Source organism: Staurois parvus, unplaced genomic scaffold (assembly GCF_062004578.1).
Source record: "Staurois parvus isolate SC_StPar_1 unplaced genomic scaffold, SC_StPar_1.0 ptg000222l, whole genome shotgun sequence".
Taxonomy (NCBI): Eukaryota; Metazoa; Chordata; class Amphibia; order Anura; family Ranidae; genus Staurois; species Staurois parvus.
In genome coordinates this window covers 742,578-756,007 of record NW_028318018.1, presented here as the reverse complement: position 1 = coordinate 756,007, position 13,430 = coordinate 742,578, and the positions used below count along the sequence as shown (strand labels likewise).

Below are 13,430 nucleotides of genomic sequence, written 5' to 3'. Positions count from 1 at the left end.
AAATAAACCTTCACCTTCTTATCATCTAACCGGTCAAATAACATTTTCCAAGATACCAAGCGGAATGAAGAAGGGAAGTCTTTCCCCCCTTGGTGGGCACTTGTTCTTAGAGGAGGTCTGTTGGTGTATTATCAACTAAAAGGTAGTCAGGGGTCAGTGCTGAACATCTTCAGGAGACACTCCAATACCTTCCCATGACACAGGCTCTGGCAGTGCCCGGTGCTGGAATTCAGAGCCCCAGGAACCCACCACCACTCTGTACAATGTCCTGGATACTACAGTATACTTGCCAATGATGAAAACAAGACCCTACCCCCTGCCATCATCCTACCCATACTGGGCTACCATTGGAGGAAGGAGAGCAGACCCCTCCCTCACAGCTCTCTACTCCACCAGCACCATCATCCTGTCCTATCCAATCCCTTCTCATACTGCAGAGAGTGAAAGTGACATCACTCCTAGAAAGCTGCCAGAGATTGGAGTCTTGCAGCCGGAGTTCTGGCAATTATCCTGATTAGCCGGCAACACCCGCTAATAGTCAGAAAGTTCCCCTTCCTGGATATCATGATGAGCCGACATTGACCTCACAGCACTGCCTCAGAGCAAACAAGTCATAGGAAGGATCAGATTTATCATTCCTTGTCTGCAGATCTAAAACTCATCAAAACCAGTTCAGAGACCAAACAAACCCAACAGAGAAAAGGGGATTTTTGATCCTGCAGGTCAAGAGGGTCCCGGGACCTCCAAAATGTAGCAAATACTAAACAGTCCCAAATAAACATCTTCCCATGGGGGAGTAGTTCTTCAATGTCCAGCAACCCTCCTATTCCCCCCTCACATCCACATCCTATTATTGTGTGACCAATACCATCCAAATCATTCTTACTTTCATTTCCCAAAGTTATCCATCTACAAGGAGACCTGTATAGGTCACATGATGGCACCAATGAGGATGGAGGAGGACCGGAGTCACATGACTGAGAAGATACTAAACCTCACCCTGGAGATCATCTACCTGCTGACCGGAGAGGTGAGGAGGATTCTGGGAGGTCACATGACATCACTCTTATCTCTATTAATAAAACAGACCTGACCGGAGAGGTGAGGAGGATTCTGGGAGGTCACATGACTTCACTCTTATCTCTATTAATAAAACACAGACCTGACCGGAGAGGTGAGGAGGATTCTGGGAGGTCACATGACTTCACTCTTATCTCTATTAATAAAACACAGACCTGACCGGAGAGGTGAGGAGGATTCTGGGAGGTCACATGACTTCACTCTTATCTCTATTAATAAAACACAGACCTGACCGGAGAGGTGAGGAGGATTCTGGGAGGTCACATGACATCACTCATCTCTATTAATAAAACACAGACCTGACCGGAGAGGTGAGGAGGATTCTGGGAGGTCACATGACATCACTCTCATCTCTATTAATAAAACACAGATCTGACCGGAGAGGTGAGGAGGATTCTGGGAGGTCACATGACATCGCTCTCATCTCTATTAATAAAACACCGACCTGACCGGAGAGGTGAGGAGGATTCTGGGAGGTCACATGACATCACTCTCATCTCTATTAATAAAACACAGATCTGACCGGAGAGGTGAGGAGGATTCTGGGAGGTCACATGACTTCACTCTCATCTCTATTAATAAAACACAGACCTGACCGGAGAGGTGAGGAGGATTCTGGGAGGTCACATGACTTCACTCTTATCTCTATTAATAAAACACAGACCTGACCGGAGAGGTGAGGAGGATTCTGGGAGGTCACATGACTTCACTCTTATCTCTATTAATAAAACACAGACCTGACCGGAGAGGTGAGGAGGATTCTGGGAGGTCACATGACATCGCTCTTATCTCTATTAATAAAACACAGACCTGACCGGAGAGGTGAGGAGGATTCTGGGAGGTCACATGACATCGCTCTTATCTCTATTAATAAAACACCGACCTGACCGGAGAGGTGAGGAGGATTTTGGGAGGTCACATGACATCGCTCTCATCTCTATTAATAAAACACAGATCTGACCGGAGAGGTGAGGAGGATTCTGGGAGGTCACATGACATCGCTCTTATCTCTATTAATAAAACACCGACCTGACCGGAGAGGTGAGGAGGATTCTGGGATTCTAACATGATGTAACTATTGGTTCCTCAATACAGAGATTTCCTCTTCTGAAGTCAGGTGATCATATGACCATCACAGTGCCTCTATTTGACTCCATAAACCCTGAGAGACACAACATGGAGAAGATTCTAGAAGTCACCAAGAAGATGATGGAGCTGCTGACAGGAGAGGTGAGCGGTGCCGGGAATTCTGGGACATTCTCCAGTAACAGACAAGGGATGTGTCTGGATGGTGACTGTATCATTGTGTGTGTCAGGTTCCTATAAGGTGTCAGGGTGTCACTGTCTATTTCTCCATGGAGGAGTGGGAGTATTTAGAAGGACACAAGGATCTCTACAAGGACGTCATGATGGACAATCAGCAGACTTTGGGTTTTGTGAAGATTGTAAGGAAGGAATTTCCCCGGAATGAGACGATATTGCAGCTCACCCTGGAGATCCTCAGCCTGCTGACTGGAGAGGTGAGTGTAATGAAGGGGTTAAATCTGACTCGGCTGTACACTGGGAGGGATTCAGAGTCACTTGAAGTCTTCTGATGTTCTGTAATCAATAACGACATCCACACAAGTACTATGAATACATAAAGTGTCCGGACTCTATGAGATTTGGTTATAGCACAAGATGGCGGCATTGGTTATAGAAGAGAACAATCTCAGCTTTAGTCCAATCAGAGAGACCCATGATTACCAGCATGCCACGCCCACTGACCACTAAATCCATGGGTGACATTTCCTGGTGGGTCAGTGAGCCTTACTAGTAAACCATTAGTGACTCTATTATATGACTTCTAGAAGAAGCTATAAATCTGACCCCATTGTCATCATATCATTGGATGGAGATGTCTGTCCTTTGCTGACTCGGCACATTGTGGCCAATCCCTGGAGAATAAATCTAGAGCTGATCATAGAAGTGAGGGATTATGGGAGAGCAGGGCACTGCCCAGGGGCCCCTTGATAATCTTGCATTACATGATACCAATTTTCCAGGATAGTCAAGCTTTTTACCAAGCTGTCCCAGGATGGCCGTGTCCCGGGCAGTGTCCTGGAATCTGGGCTGCGGGTACAGCAGCAGCCTGTCACTGGGCTCCATCTATAATCAGAATGACATCTCCTCCCTCTACTTTCTTCTGCTTTGCAGGAGTTAAGGAACCCTGAGACGGAGCATCTTACTGCTGCTGGTGCTTGTGTGGGCGGGACATGTACAGCTCTGATCCCAATGGCCCTCCCCTCCTATTTATCCCATGTGTTCAGAGCAGTACATATCCCGCCCACACAAGCAGCAGCAGTAGTAAGATGCTCCACCTCTTCCTTAACCCCTACAAAGTACTGGAACTGTGGGAGGAAGGTACAGGTGGGGAGATGTTATTTTGATTGTAAATTTAAAGCAGAACTGAAATCAAACCATTAATTTTCTTTGTTTCCTGTTTGTAAGACCGATGGCTGCTCCGCCTCCTTTACTTCCAGCCACTGGTCTTGGCACATCCCTTCTGTAGTTCTTTCTGCAGGAAGCAGAGATGTCATTCAGCCCCACTTTCAGTGGTGGGCGGACCGAGACTCTCAGACACATTCAACACATACAGGTCTAGTGTACCCGCCCACATTCACCTGTAATTGATGGGAACTGTAGTTTCCTTTTACTACAGAGAGAGAGGAGAGGATATGATGTCATCCCGGCTGTTACACCTCCTCCTTGGCACAGCAGGTGATGTTATCTTTTGGGTTACAGAGATTAGGTCATAAAAATTCAGTTAGACTTTTCTCCACAATGGGAAGGATGTTCAACATTTTATGGACTGTTTAGTGTTTTCTGTAGGGGGGTGTACTATTGGGGGGTTTATTGCCTATCCCAGAGTTCTTTAACCCAGTGACAGGCTGTCAGAACAGGCAAGATCTGTGACAGCAGCTTCCCTGTGTTGCTGTGCTTGAGACCATCTCTTCTATATTATACATTACTGCACCTTGTAATGTACCTTGTAACCCCTCTATACTGTACTCAGCCCTCCATCCCTCCTGTACTGTGCCCTCCTGCTCCCCCATACTGTGACCTCCTGCCCCCCCTGTACTGTGACCTCCTGCCCCCCCTGTACTGTGACCTCCTGCCCCCCCTGTACTGTGACCTCCTGCCCCCCCTGTACTGTGACTTCCTGCCCCCCCTGTACTGTGACTTCCTGCCCCCCCCTGTACTGTGACCTCCTGCCCCCCCTGTACTGTGACCTCCTGCCCCCCCTGTACTGTGACCTCCTGCCCCCCCTGTACTGTTCCCTCCTGATCCCCCTGTATTGTGCCCTCCTGTCCCCCATGTACTGTGCCCTCCTGCCCCTTTGTACTGTGCCCTGCTTATCCCCCTGTACTGTTCCCTCCTTCCCCCCTGTACTGTGCCCTCCTGCCCCCCCCCCCCGTACTGGGCCTTTCTGCACCCCTCCCTGTACTGTGCCCTCTTGCCCCCCTGTACTGTGCCCTCCTGCCCCCACTTGTACTGTGCCCTCTTTCCCCCCTTTGTACTGTGCCCTCCTGCCCCCCTGTACTGTGCATTACTGCCCTTCCCTGTACTGTACCCTCCTGGCCCCCCATACTGTGCACTACTGCCCCCCCTTGTACTTTACTGTGCCCTCCAGTCCCCCCCCATACTGTGTACTCCTGCTCCCTGTACTGTGCCCTCCTGCCCCCATAATGGGCCCTCCTTCCCCACCTTGTACTGTACTGTGCCCTCCTGCCCCCCATAATGTGCCCTCCTTCCCCACCTTGTACTGTACTGTGCCCTCCAGCCAGCGGGTACTGAGCCCTCCTGCCCTCTGTACCATGCCCTCCTGTCCCCCCAGTACTGTACTATGCACTCCAGCACCCCTGTCCTATGCACTCTTGCTCCCACATACTGTGCCCTACTGCACCCTTTACTGTGCCCTCCATCCCCCTATAATTTGCACTCCTCCCCCATATCCTGCACTCCTGCCCAACTTATACTTTTACCTCCTGTATTATGTTCCCCTGCCCCCCTCTGTACTATGCCCTTCTTCCACCTATACTGTGCATTGCTGTCTCCCATACCCTGCACTCCTGCCCCACCTATACTGTGCTCTCCTGGCCCTCCTGTATTATGTTTTCCTGCCCCCTGTACTGTGCCCTCCATCCCCCTGTACTGTGCCCTCCTGCCCCCCCTGTACTGTGCCCTCCTGCCCCCCCTGTACTGTGCCCTCCTGCCCCCCCTGTACTGTGCCCTCCTGCCCCCCCATACTGTGCCCTCCTGCCCCCACTCATACTGTGCCCTCCTGCCCCCCCGTACTGTGCCCTCCTGCTGCCCCTTGTACTGTGCCCTCCTGTCCCCCCTGTACTGTGCCCTCCTGCCCCCCCATACTGTGCCCTCCTGCCCCCACTCATACTGTGCCCTCCTGCCCCCCCATACTGTGCCCTCCTGCCCCCACTCATACTGTGCCCTCCTGCCCCCCTCCCTGTACTGTGCCCTCCTGCCCCCCTCCCTGTACTGTGCCCTCCTGCCCCCCCTGTACTGTGCCCTCCTGCCCCCTCCCGTACTGTGCCCTCCTGCCCCCCCATACTGTGCCCTCCTGCCCCCCTTCCTGTACTGTGCCCTCCTGCCCCCCTTCCTGTACTGTGCCCTCCTGCCCCCCTTCCTGTACTGTGCCCTCCTGCCCCCTCCCGTACTGTGCCCTCCTGCCCCCTCCCGTACTGTGCCCTCCTGCACCCTCCCGTACTGTGCCCTCCTGCCCCCTCCCATACTGTGCCCTCCTGCCCCCTCCCTGTACTGTGCCCTCCTGCACCCTCCCGTACTGTGCCCTCCTGCCCCCTCCCATACTGTGCCCTCCTGCCCCCCTCCCTGTACTGTGCCCTCCTGCCCCCTCCCGTACTGTGCCCTCCTGCCCCCTCCCGTACTGTGCCCTCCTGCACCCTCCCGTACTGTGCCCTCCTGCACCCTCCCGTACTGTGCCCTCCTGCACCCTCCTGTTCTGTGTCCTCCATCCCCTCTTCCTGTACTGTGCCCTCCTGCCCCCTCCCTGTACTGTGGCCTCCTGCCCCCCCCCCTGTACTGTGGCCTCCTGCCCCCCCATACTGTGCCCTCCTGCACCCTCCTGTTCTGTGTCCTCCATCCCCTCTTCCTGTACTGTGCCCTCCTGCCCCCTCCCTGTACTGTGGCCTCCTGCCCCCCCCCCTGTACTGTGGCCTCCTGCCCCCCCATACTGTGCCCTCCTGCACCCTCCCATACTGTGCCCTCCTGCACCCTCCCATACTGTGCCCTCCTGCCCCCCTTGTACTGTGCCCTCCTGCCCCCCTTGTACTGTGCCCTCCTGCACCCTCTTGTACTGTGCCCTCCTGCACCCTCTTGTACTGTGCCCTCCTGCACCCTCTCGTACTTTGCCCTCCTGCACCCTCCCGTACTGCGCCCTCCATCCCCCCTTCCATACTGTGCCCTCCTGCACCCTCCCGTACTGTGCCCTCTTTCCCCCCTTCTTTTCTCTGCCCTCCTGCCCCCCTCTCTGTACTGTGCCCTCCTGCCCTTCTCCCTGTACTCTGCCCTCCTGCCCCCCTCTCTGTACTGTGCCCTCCTGCCCCCCTCCCTGTACTCTGCCCTCCTGCCCCCCTCCCTGTACTGTGCCCTCCTGCCACCCTCCCTGTACTGTGCCCTCCTGCCCCCCTCCCTGTACTGTGCCCTCCTGCTCTCCCTGTACTGTGCCCTCCTGCCCCCCTCCCTGTACTGTGCCCTCCTGCCCCCCTCCCTGTACTCTGCCCTCCTGCCCCCCTCCCTGTACTGTGCCCTCCTGCCACCCTCCCTGTACTGTGCCCTCCTGCCCCCTCCCTGTACTGTGCCCTCCTGCTCTCCCTGTACTGTGCCCTCCTGCCCCCCTCCCTGTACTGTGCCCTCCTGCCCCCCTCCCTGTTCTGTGCCCTCCTGCACCCGCCCGTACTATGCCCTGTGTTGAGTAGTCTTTGGTTTATTGTATGTTTTCTTATTTAAAATTGATTACGTTGAAAGTCCTAATAAATATATTTCATTCTATCAACTAATATACTATAATTTTTGAGAGTATGTGCTGAAATTTGGGCAGGCTGGTAGGGGCCCCAGAGAATGACTTTGTTCAGGGGCCCATGATGTTACATTCCTGTGGGAGAGTGAGATCTCTCTTTGTATCACACAGAACTGTACAGGAGTCATGAAGAAATCCACCGACAATGACACCAGAAGGAGATCTCATCGTATGACCACAAGATCCTCGAGAATCCAGAATCCCATCACCATCCCCCCACCTCCATCCCTGATCCCTACAAGACAGAAGATTCTAGAAGTCACCAAGAAGATGATGGAGCTGTTGACAGGAGAGGTGAGCGGTGCCGGGAATTCTGGGACATTCTCCAGTAACAGACAAGGGATGTGTCTGGATGGTGACTGTATCATTGTGTGTGTCAGGTTCCTATAAGGTGTCAGGGTGTCACTGTCTATTTCTCCATGGAGGAGTGGGAGTATTTAGAAGGACACAAGGATCTCTACAAGGACGTCATGATGGACAATCAGCCGCCCCTCACATCACCGGGTAAGAGGAGACTTTATTGTAAAGGAGAGAGCAGTACGGAGGATCCACCTAGATCCCCCATCATCTGATAAACACATAGAAACAATGGATTCAGTCTCAGGAGATGGGAGGCGGCGGTGTGGGACCTCTGCAGCTTGTCTCATGTGGACATCTAGGCCACCACTGAGTGCTGAATACCAATATTATGAGTCCTGACCATTTCATTGTATAATTTATATTGTACATTACATACTCCTGACCCCTGCACTATATACTCCATGTTGTACATTACATCCTCCTGACCCCTGCACTATATACGCTATGTTGTACATTACATACTCCTGACCCCTGCACTATATACTCCATGTTGTACATTCCATACTCCTGACCCCTGCACTATATACTCTATGTTGTACATTACATACTCCTGACCCCTGCACTATATACTCCATGTTGTACATTACATACTCCTGACCCCTGCACTATATATTCTGTGTTGTACATTACATACTCCTGACCCCTGCACTATATACTGTATGTTGTACATTACATACTCCTGACCCCTGCACTATATACTGTATGTTGTACATTACATACTCCTGACCCCTGCACTATATACTCTGTGTTGTACATTACATCCCCCTGACCCCTGCACTATATACTCCATGTTGTACATTACATACTCCTGACCCCTGCACTATATACTCTATGTTGTACATTACATACTCCTGACCCCTGCACTATATACTCTATGTTGTACATTACATACTCCTGACCCCTGCACTATATACTCTATGTTGTACAATACATACTCCTGACCCCTGCACTATATACTCTATGTTGTACATTACATACTCCTGACCCCTGCACTATATACTCTATGTTGTACATTACATACTCCTGACCCCTGCAGTATATACTCTATGTTGTACATTACATACTCCTGACCCCTGCACTATATACTCCATGTTGTACATTACATACTCCTGACCCCTGCACTATATATTCTGTGTTGTACATTACATACTCCTGACTTCTGCTCTCCCCCTCCCCCCACTGCTATATATACACATAATATGGATTCTCTTTTGTTCCCCCCATTTCCTCCCAGCTGGACATTTTATATCGGATGATGTGATTGGCGCACAGACTTTTACATGGTGATAATAATGTGATCACATCCTCCAACTTTGGACCCTTAAACAGAAAGTGATAATGAGGGAGGAGTCAATACCCCAATGTTGGTGGTTATAAGGATCAGTCCAGTCTTCATCTTGGTTGTTCTCCCCCCCATCCTCACTCTCTGACCTCTGGTGGGACTCAGCCAGTCCTGGTTTGGGGGAACCAATCAGCTCCTGTCTAGTAATCCTCTTTGTATTTTAGTCCATGGCCGGGAGATGAGGAAAACCTCAGAGGATTGTCTCACTTTGTCTCCAGACTGGAAAGTAGAAGATGAGGACATCACACAGTATAGTCCAGGAGAAAACCCGGCTCCCTCCAATGTCCATCCGGCACCACCCAGTGTAGATGGACCATCGGATTCCTCGTATCCTGAGGAACCTCAGACTGTGCGGGACCGGGCCGGCCTTCCAACAGGGAAGAGCTTCTCCTGTACTGAGTGCGGGAAGAGGTTCCATTCTAAATCCAAACTTAATGTGCATAAAAGAACACACACAGGGGAGAAGCCGTATTCCTGTCATGAGTGCAGGAAATGTTTCCATTCCAAATCACTTCTTAATGTTCATAAAAAATCCCATATGCAGGAAAAGCCACATTCCTGTCCTGAGTGCGGGAAGTGTTTCAGTTTTAAATATAATCTTAATGTGCACAAAAGATCTCACACGGGAGAGAAGCCATTTTCCTGCCCTCAGTGCAAAAAATGTTTTTCACAAAAATCCTATCTACAAATACATCATAGAACATATCACATGGGCGAGAAGAAATATTCCTGTCCTGAGTGCGGGAAATGTTGTTTACAGAAATCACATCTTATTACACATCTAAGGCTTCACACAGGAGAAAAACCGTACTCCTGTTTTGAGTGCGGGAAATGTTTTTCAAACAAGTCCTTTTATCACAGACATCAGAGACTACACACAGGGGAGAAGCCATATTCCTGTCCTGAGTGCGGGAAATGTTTTTCAGATAAGTCAGGTCTTTGCAGACATCAGAAATCTCACACGGGGAAGAAGCCGTATTCCTGTTCTGAGTGCGAAAAATGTTTTTCACAGAAGTACAATCTTTCCACACATCAGAGATGTCACACGGGGGAGAAGCCATACTCCTGTCCTAAATGCGGGAAATGTTTTTCAAGTAAGTCCCATCTTCACACACATCAGAGATCTCACAGCGGGGAGAAGCCACTTTCCTGTTCTGAGTGTGGAAAATGTTTTTCAAGTAAGTCCCATCTTCACACACATCAGAGATCTCACACGGGGGAGAAGCCGTATTCCTGTCCTGAGTGCGGGAAATGTTTTTCGCAGAAGTCCCATCTTTCCAAACATCAGAGATCTCATGCGAGGGAGAAGCCACTTTCCTGTCCTGAGTGAGGGAAATGTTCCTCACTGAAGTCCTGTCTTCCTGTACATCAGGGGTTCCACACAACCCTGGAGGTGTATTAGTGCCTTGAGTGCGGGAAATGTTTTTCACAGAACTCCCATCTTTACAGACATCAGAGATCTCACATGGAGGAGAAGCCACTTTCCTGTCCTGAGTGAGGGAAATGTTCTTCACTGAAGTCCTGTCTTCCTGTACATCAGGGGTCCCACACAGCCCTGGAGGTGTATTAGTGCCTTGAGTGCGGGAAATGTCTTCTAGATGAATGTTGCTGGACATCCCAGCTCTCATGTGGGGAAGAAGCACACCCTGATATACACCTCAGATATACTCCATGGCTGATCTTCATCATGGAAGAAACAGTCCATAAGGAGATCAGAGGTCCCCAAAGACATGGATGAAGTGTGGGACCAGGTTGGCCATTGATAGCAGGAGAATAAAAATGGGGTCCTGATCTGTCATTGGCTGCACACAGTTTGTGGCGGGAGATTTCACAAACACTTGGAGGTGTGATTTGTAAACAACAATATTGGACAGATGTGATCGGTGCTGGCCCAGCTGTGATGAATATTGGTGGTATTGTATTCATCCAGTGATGACATTAAGGCCCTGATTTACTAATGTGTCTAGGTGCATTTCCGTGGGCTAACAATCCAGGAATCAGTCTAAAAAAGCAGACTTGGTAAAAGGCATGTCTAACACTCTGACCAATCACTGCAGAGACGTTCACATTGAAATTTGCTTTGTCAAATATCAGGACTTCACTTTAAACAATATCTGACATTTCCAAAAAAATGTTTAAATGGGTAAAAAGTAGTTTTTTAAAGCAAGTCATGACAGTGAAGAACTAGACGCTTTTCCAACGTCTATGTCCGATATAAATGCGCATGTGCAGAACACGTTAGACGTCCTCTGTGGGCGCTTGCTTTTTAGCCACTGCTCAATAGTAAATCTCTGTATGGATTCCTCTGACAGCTGGCACTCGGTCACGTCTCCTGTGTGTGGAGTCCTCTGACAGCCGGCACTCGGTCACGTCTCCTGTGTGTGGAGTCCTCTGACAGCTGGCACTCGGTCGTGTCTCCTGTGTGTGGATTCCTCTGACAGCCGGCACTCGGTCACGTCTCCTGTGTGTGGAGTCCTCTGACAGGCGGCACTCGGTCGCGTCTCCTGTGTGTGGATTCCTCTGACAGCCGGCACTCGGTCACGTCTCCTGTGTGTGGAGTCCTCTGACAGGCGGCACTCGGTCGCGTCTCCTGTGTGTGGATTCCTCTGACAGCCGGCACTCGGTCACGTCTCCTGTGTGTGGATTCCTCTGACAGGCGGCACTCGGTCGTGTCTCCTGTGTGTGACAACCAGCACCATTTGTAGCCAGGCGGATCTTTATGTATTCTAATTTGATTTCCTTAGTTCTATTTATTCTGATTTTGTTTGTTATCCTTTATAATTATTTCTGTAATGATTTTACATATTTTGAAGGTCTAGATAATATATATTATTGACAGCTGAATCTAAAAATAAAGGTCAGTAATAAAAGAAAAATGGTGTGGGGTCCCCCCTCCCATTCACACCAAGCCCTTTGGGTCTGGTATGGATTTAGAGGGGAAGCCCCACACCAAAATGTAAAAAAAAAATGGCATGGGATCTCTCCCAAAATCCCTACCAGACCTTTATCTGAGCATGCAGCCCGGCAGGTCAGGAAAGAAGGAGGGATGAGCGAGTGCCCCCCTGTACCATACCTGGCCACATGCCCTCAACATGGGGGGGTGCTTTGGGGCAGGGGGGCCTCCCAAAGTACCTTGTCCCCATGTTGATGGGGACAAGGGCCTCTTCCTCACAACCGTGGGGGCTTATTAGAATCTGGAAACCCCCTTTATAAAGGGGGCCCCCAAATCCCGCCCCCCAGTTGAATGAGTATGGGATACATGGTACCCCTACACATTGACATAAAAACAAAAAGTGTAGTGTGAAAAAAGACAGAAGTCTGTCTCTGAAAAGTCCTTTATTTAAAACACTAAAAGAATGTCCCCCACAGTGGATCCAACGTCAATCATGATGCCCGCCATCACCGCCGCTGCTGCCGCTATCTGAAAAAATCATTTAAAAACAGGCTCTGCTCCCACCGATGGCTTCCAGCCATCTGCTTCTGAGGTGGCTTGACAGTTTTTAAATATATAAGGGGTGGGGCCACCGGGACATCATTAGCAGCATAATAAAATACACCCTGAAAGCCTGGAGGTGCTTATTGGATTTTGGAGTCCTGTGTGTAGCTAGACTGCCAAAACATCTCTCACATGTGGTGCCCCCATACTCGGGAGAAGTAGCAGAATGTATTTTGGGGTGTAATTCCACATATACCCATGGCATGTGTGAGCAGTAAATCATTACAATGGCAACTATGTTTAAAAAAGAAAACTTTTTTTGCCATTTTTAAAAACTTGTGACAAAAAAATAAAATCTTCCATGGACTCAACAGAATATTCCTTTTGGTTTCTACTTTCCAAAAAGGGGTCATTTGGGGTGTTTGTACTATTTTGGTATTGTAGCACCTCAAGAAATGTGATGAGTAGTCAGAAAGTAAAAGCTGTGTAAATTTCAGTATCTATCCCATAGTTTGTAGACGCTACAACACTCACACACAGCAATCAATATACACTTACTGGGATTTTTTCTTACCGGAGACATGGAGCAGAATACAAGATAGACATATCTAACATAGAAGTTAGAAAATATTTTTTTTTGTAATGTTGGTCTTTTTTCATTTATATGGAACACACCCAGTGCTGATCAAATACCACTAAAATAAAGCTTTATTTGTGTGAAGAAGGATATAAATGTTGTTTGGGTAAAGCGTTGCATGACCGAGCAATTACCAGGTGAAATAGTGCAGTGCTGAATAGTAAAAATGGCCTGGTCATGAATGGGGGAAACCTTCCACAGTTGATTGGATCCAGAGAACAGAACAATCTATAGCTGACCATACACTGTTAGTTCTTTTGTTCAGATTTCTCCTTCCACACAAACAATGTGAATGGAGGAATCCCTCCCACTGGGAATACACTGGTGGCTGCAGATGCTGATTGACAAATGTTTTCCATCATATCCCTGAGACAGAAACAGCCAACGTTTGTTGTAGGAGAACAGCCACACATGGAGCGGAATGTATTATTATTATACAGGATTTATATAGAGCCAACAGTTTGCTCATCACTTTACATAC

The 13,430-nt window shown here is 49.5% G+C and overlaps 2 protein-coding genes across 2 annotated transcripts in view; both read left to right on the top strand.

The window, feature by feature from the left end:
- The window catches only part of LOC149460670 (uncharacterized), a 62,532-nt gene extending 49,496 nt beyond the window's left edge, over positions 1-13,036 (top strand). Inside the window, exon 3 of the mRNA XM_089679355.1 lies at positions 9,738-13,036. Coding sequence (XP_089535481.1) covers positions 9,738-10,206 — 469 coding nt within the window. The 3' untranslated portion in view covers positions 10,207-13,036. The remainder of the gene's footprint in view (positions 1-9,737) is intronic.
- On the top strand, positions 2,420-9,045 carry LOC149460671 (gastrula zinc finger protein XlCGF66.1-like). Its single transcript, XM_089679351.1, has 3 exons — positions 2,420-2,600; positions 7,286-7,468; positions 7,555-9,045. Exons 1-3 carry the CDS (start codon positions 2,436-2,438, stop codon positions 7,744-7,746), a joined length of 540 nt encoding a protein of 179 aa, XP_089535477.1. The 5' UTR covers positions 2,420-2,435; the 3' UTR covers positions 7,747-9,045.
- Positions 13,037-13,430: the final 394 nt, after the last annotated feature.

Excerpts from the sequence above, each read along its gene's own strand:
- LOC149460671 (XM_089679351.1), top strand. The coding sequence starts at position 2,436 with ATGGAGGAGTGGGAGTATTTAGAAGGACACAAGGATCTCTACAAGGAC. Across the intron at positions 2,601-7,285 it reads TCAGCCTGCTGACTGGAGAG|AACTGTACAGGAGTCATGAA; the intron begins GTGAGTGTAATG and ends TGTATCACACAG. Across the intron at positions 7,469-7,554 it reads TGGAGCTGTTGACAGGAGAG|GTTCCTATAAGGTGTCAGGG; the intron begins GTGAGCGGTGCC and ends TGTGTGTGTCAG.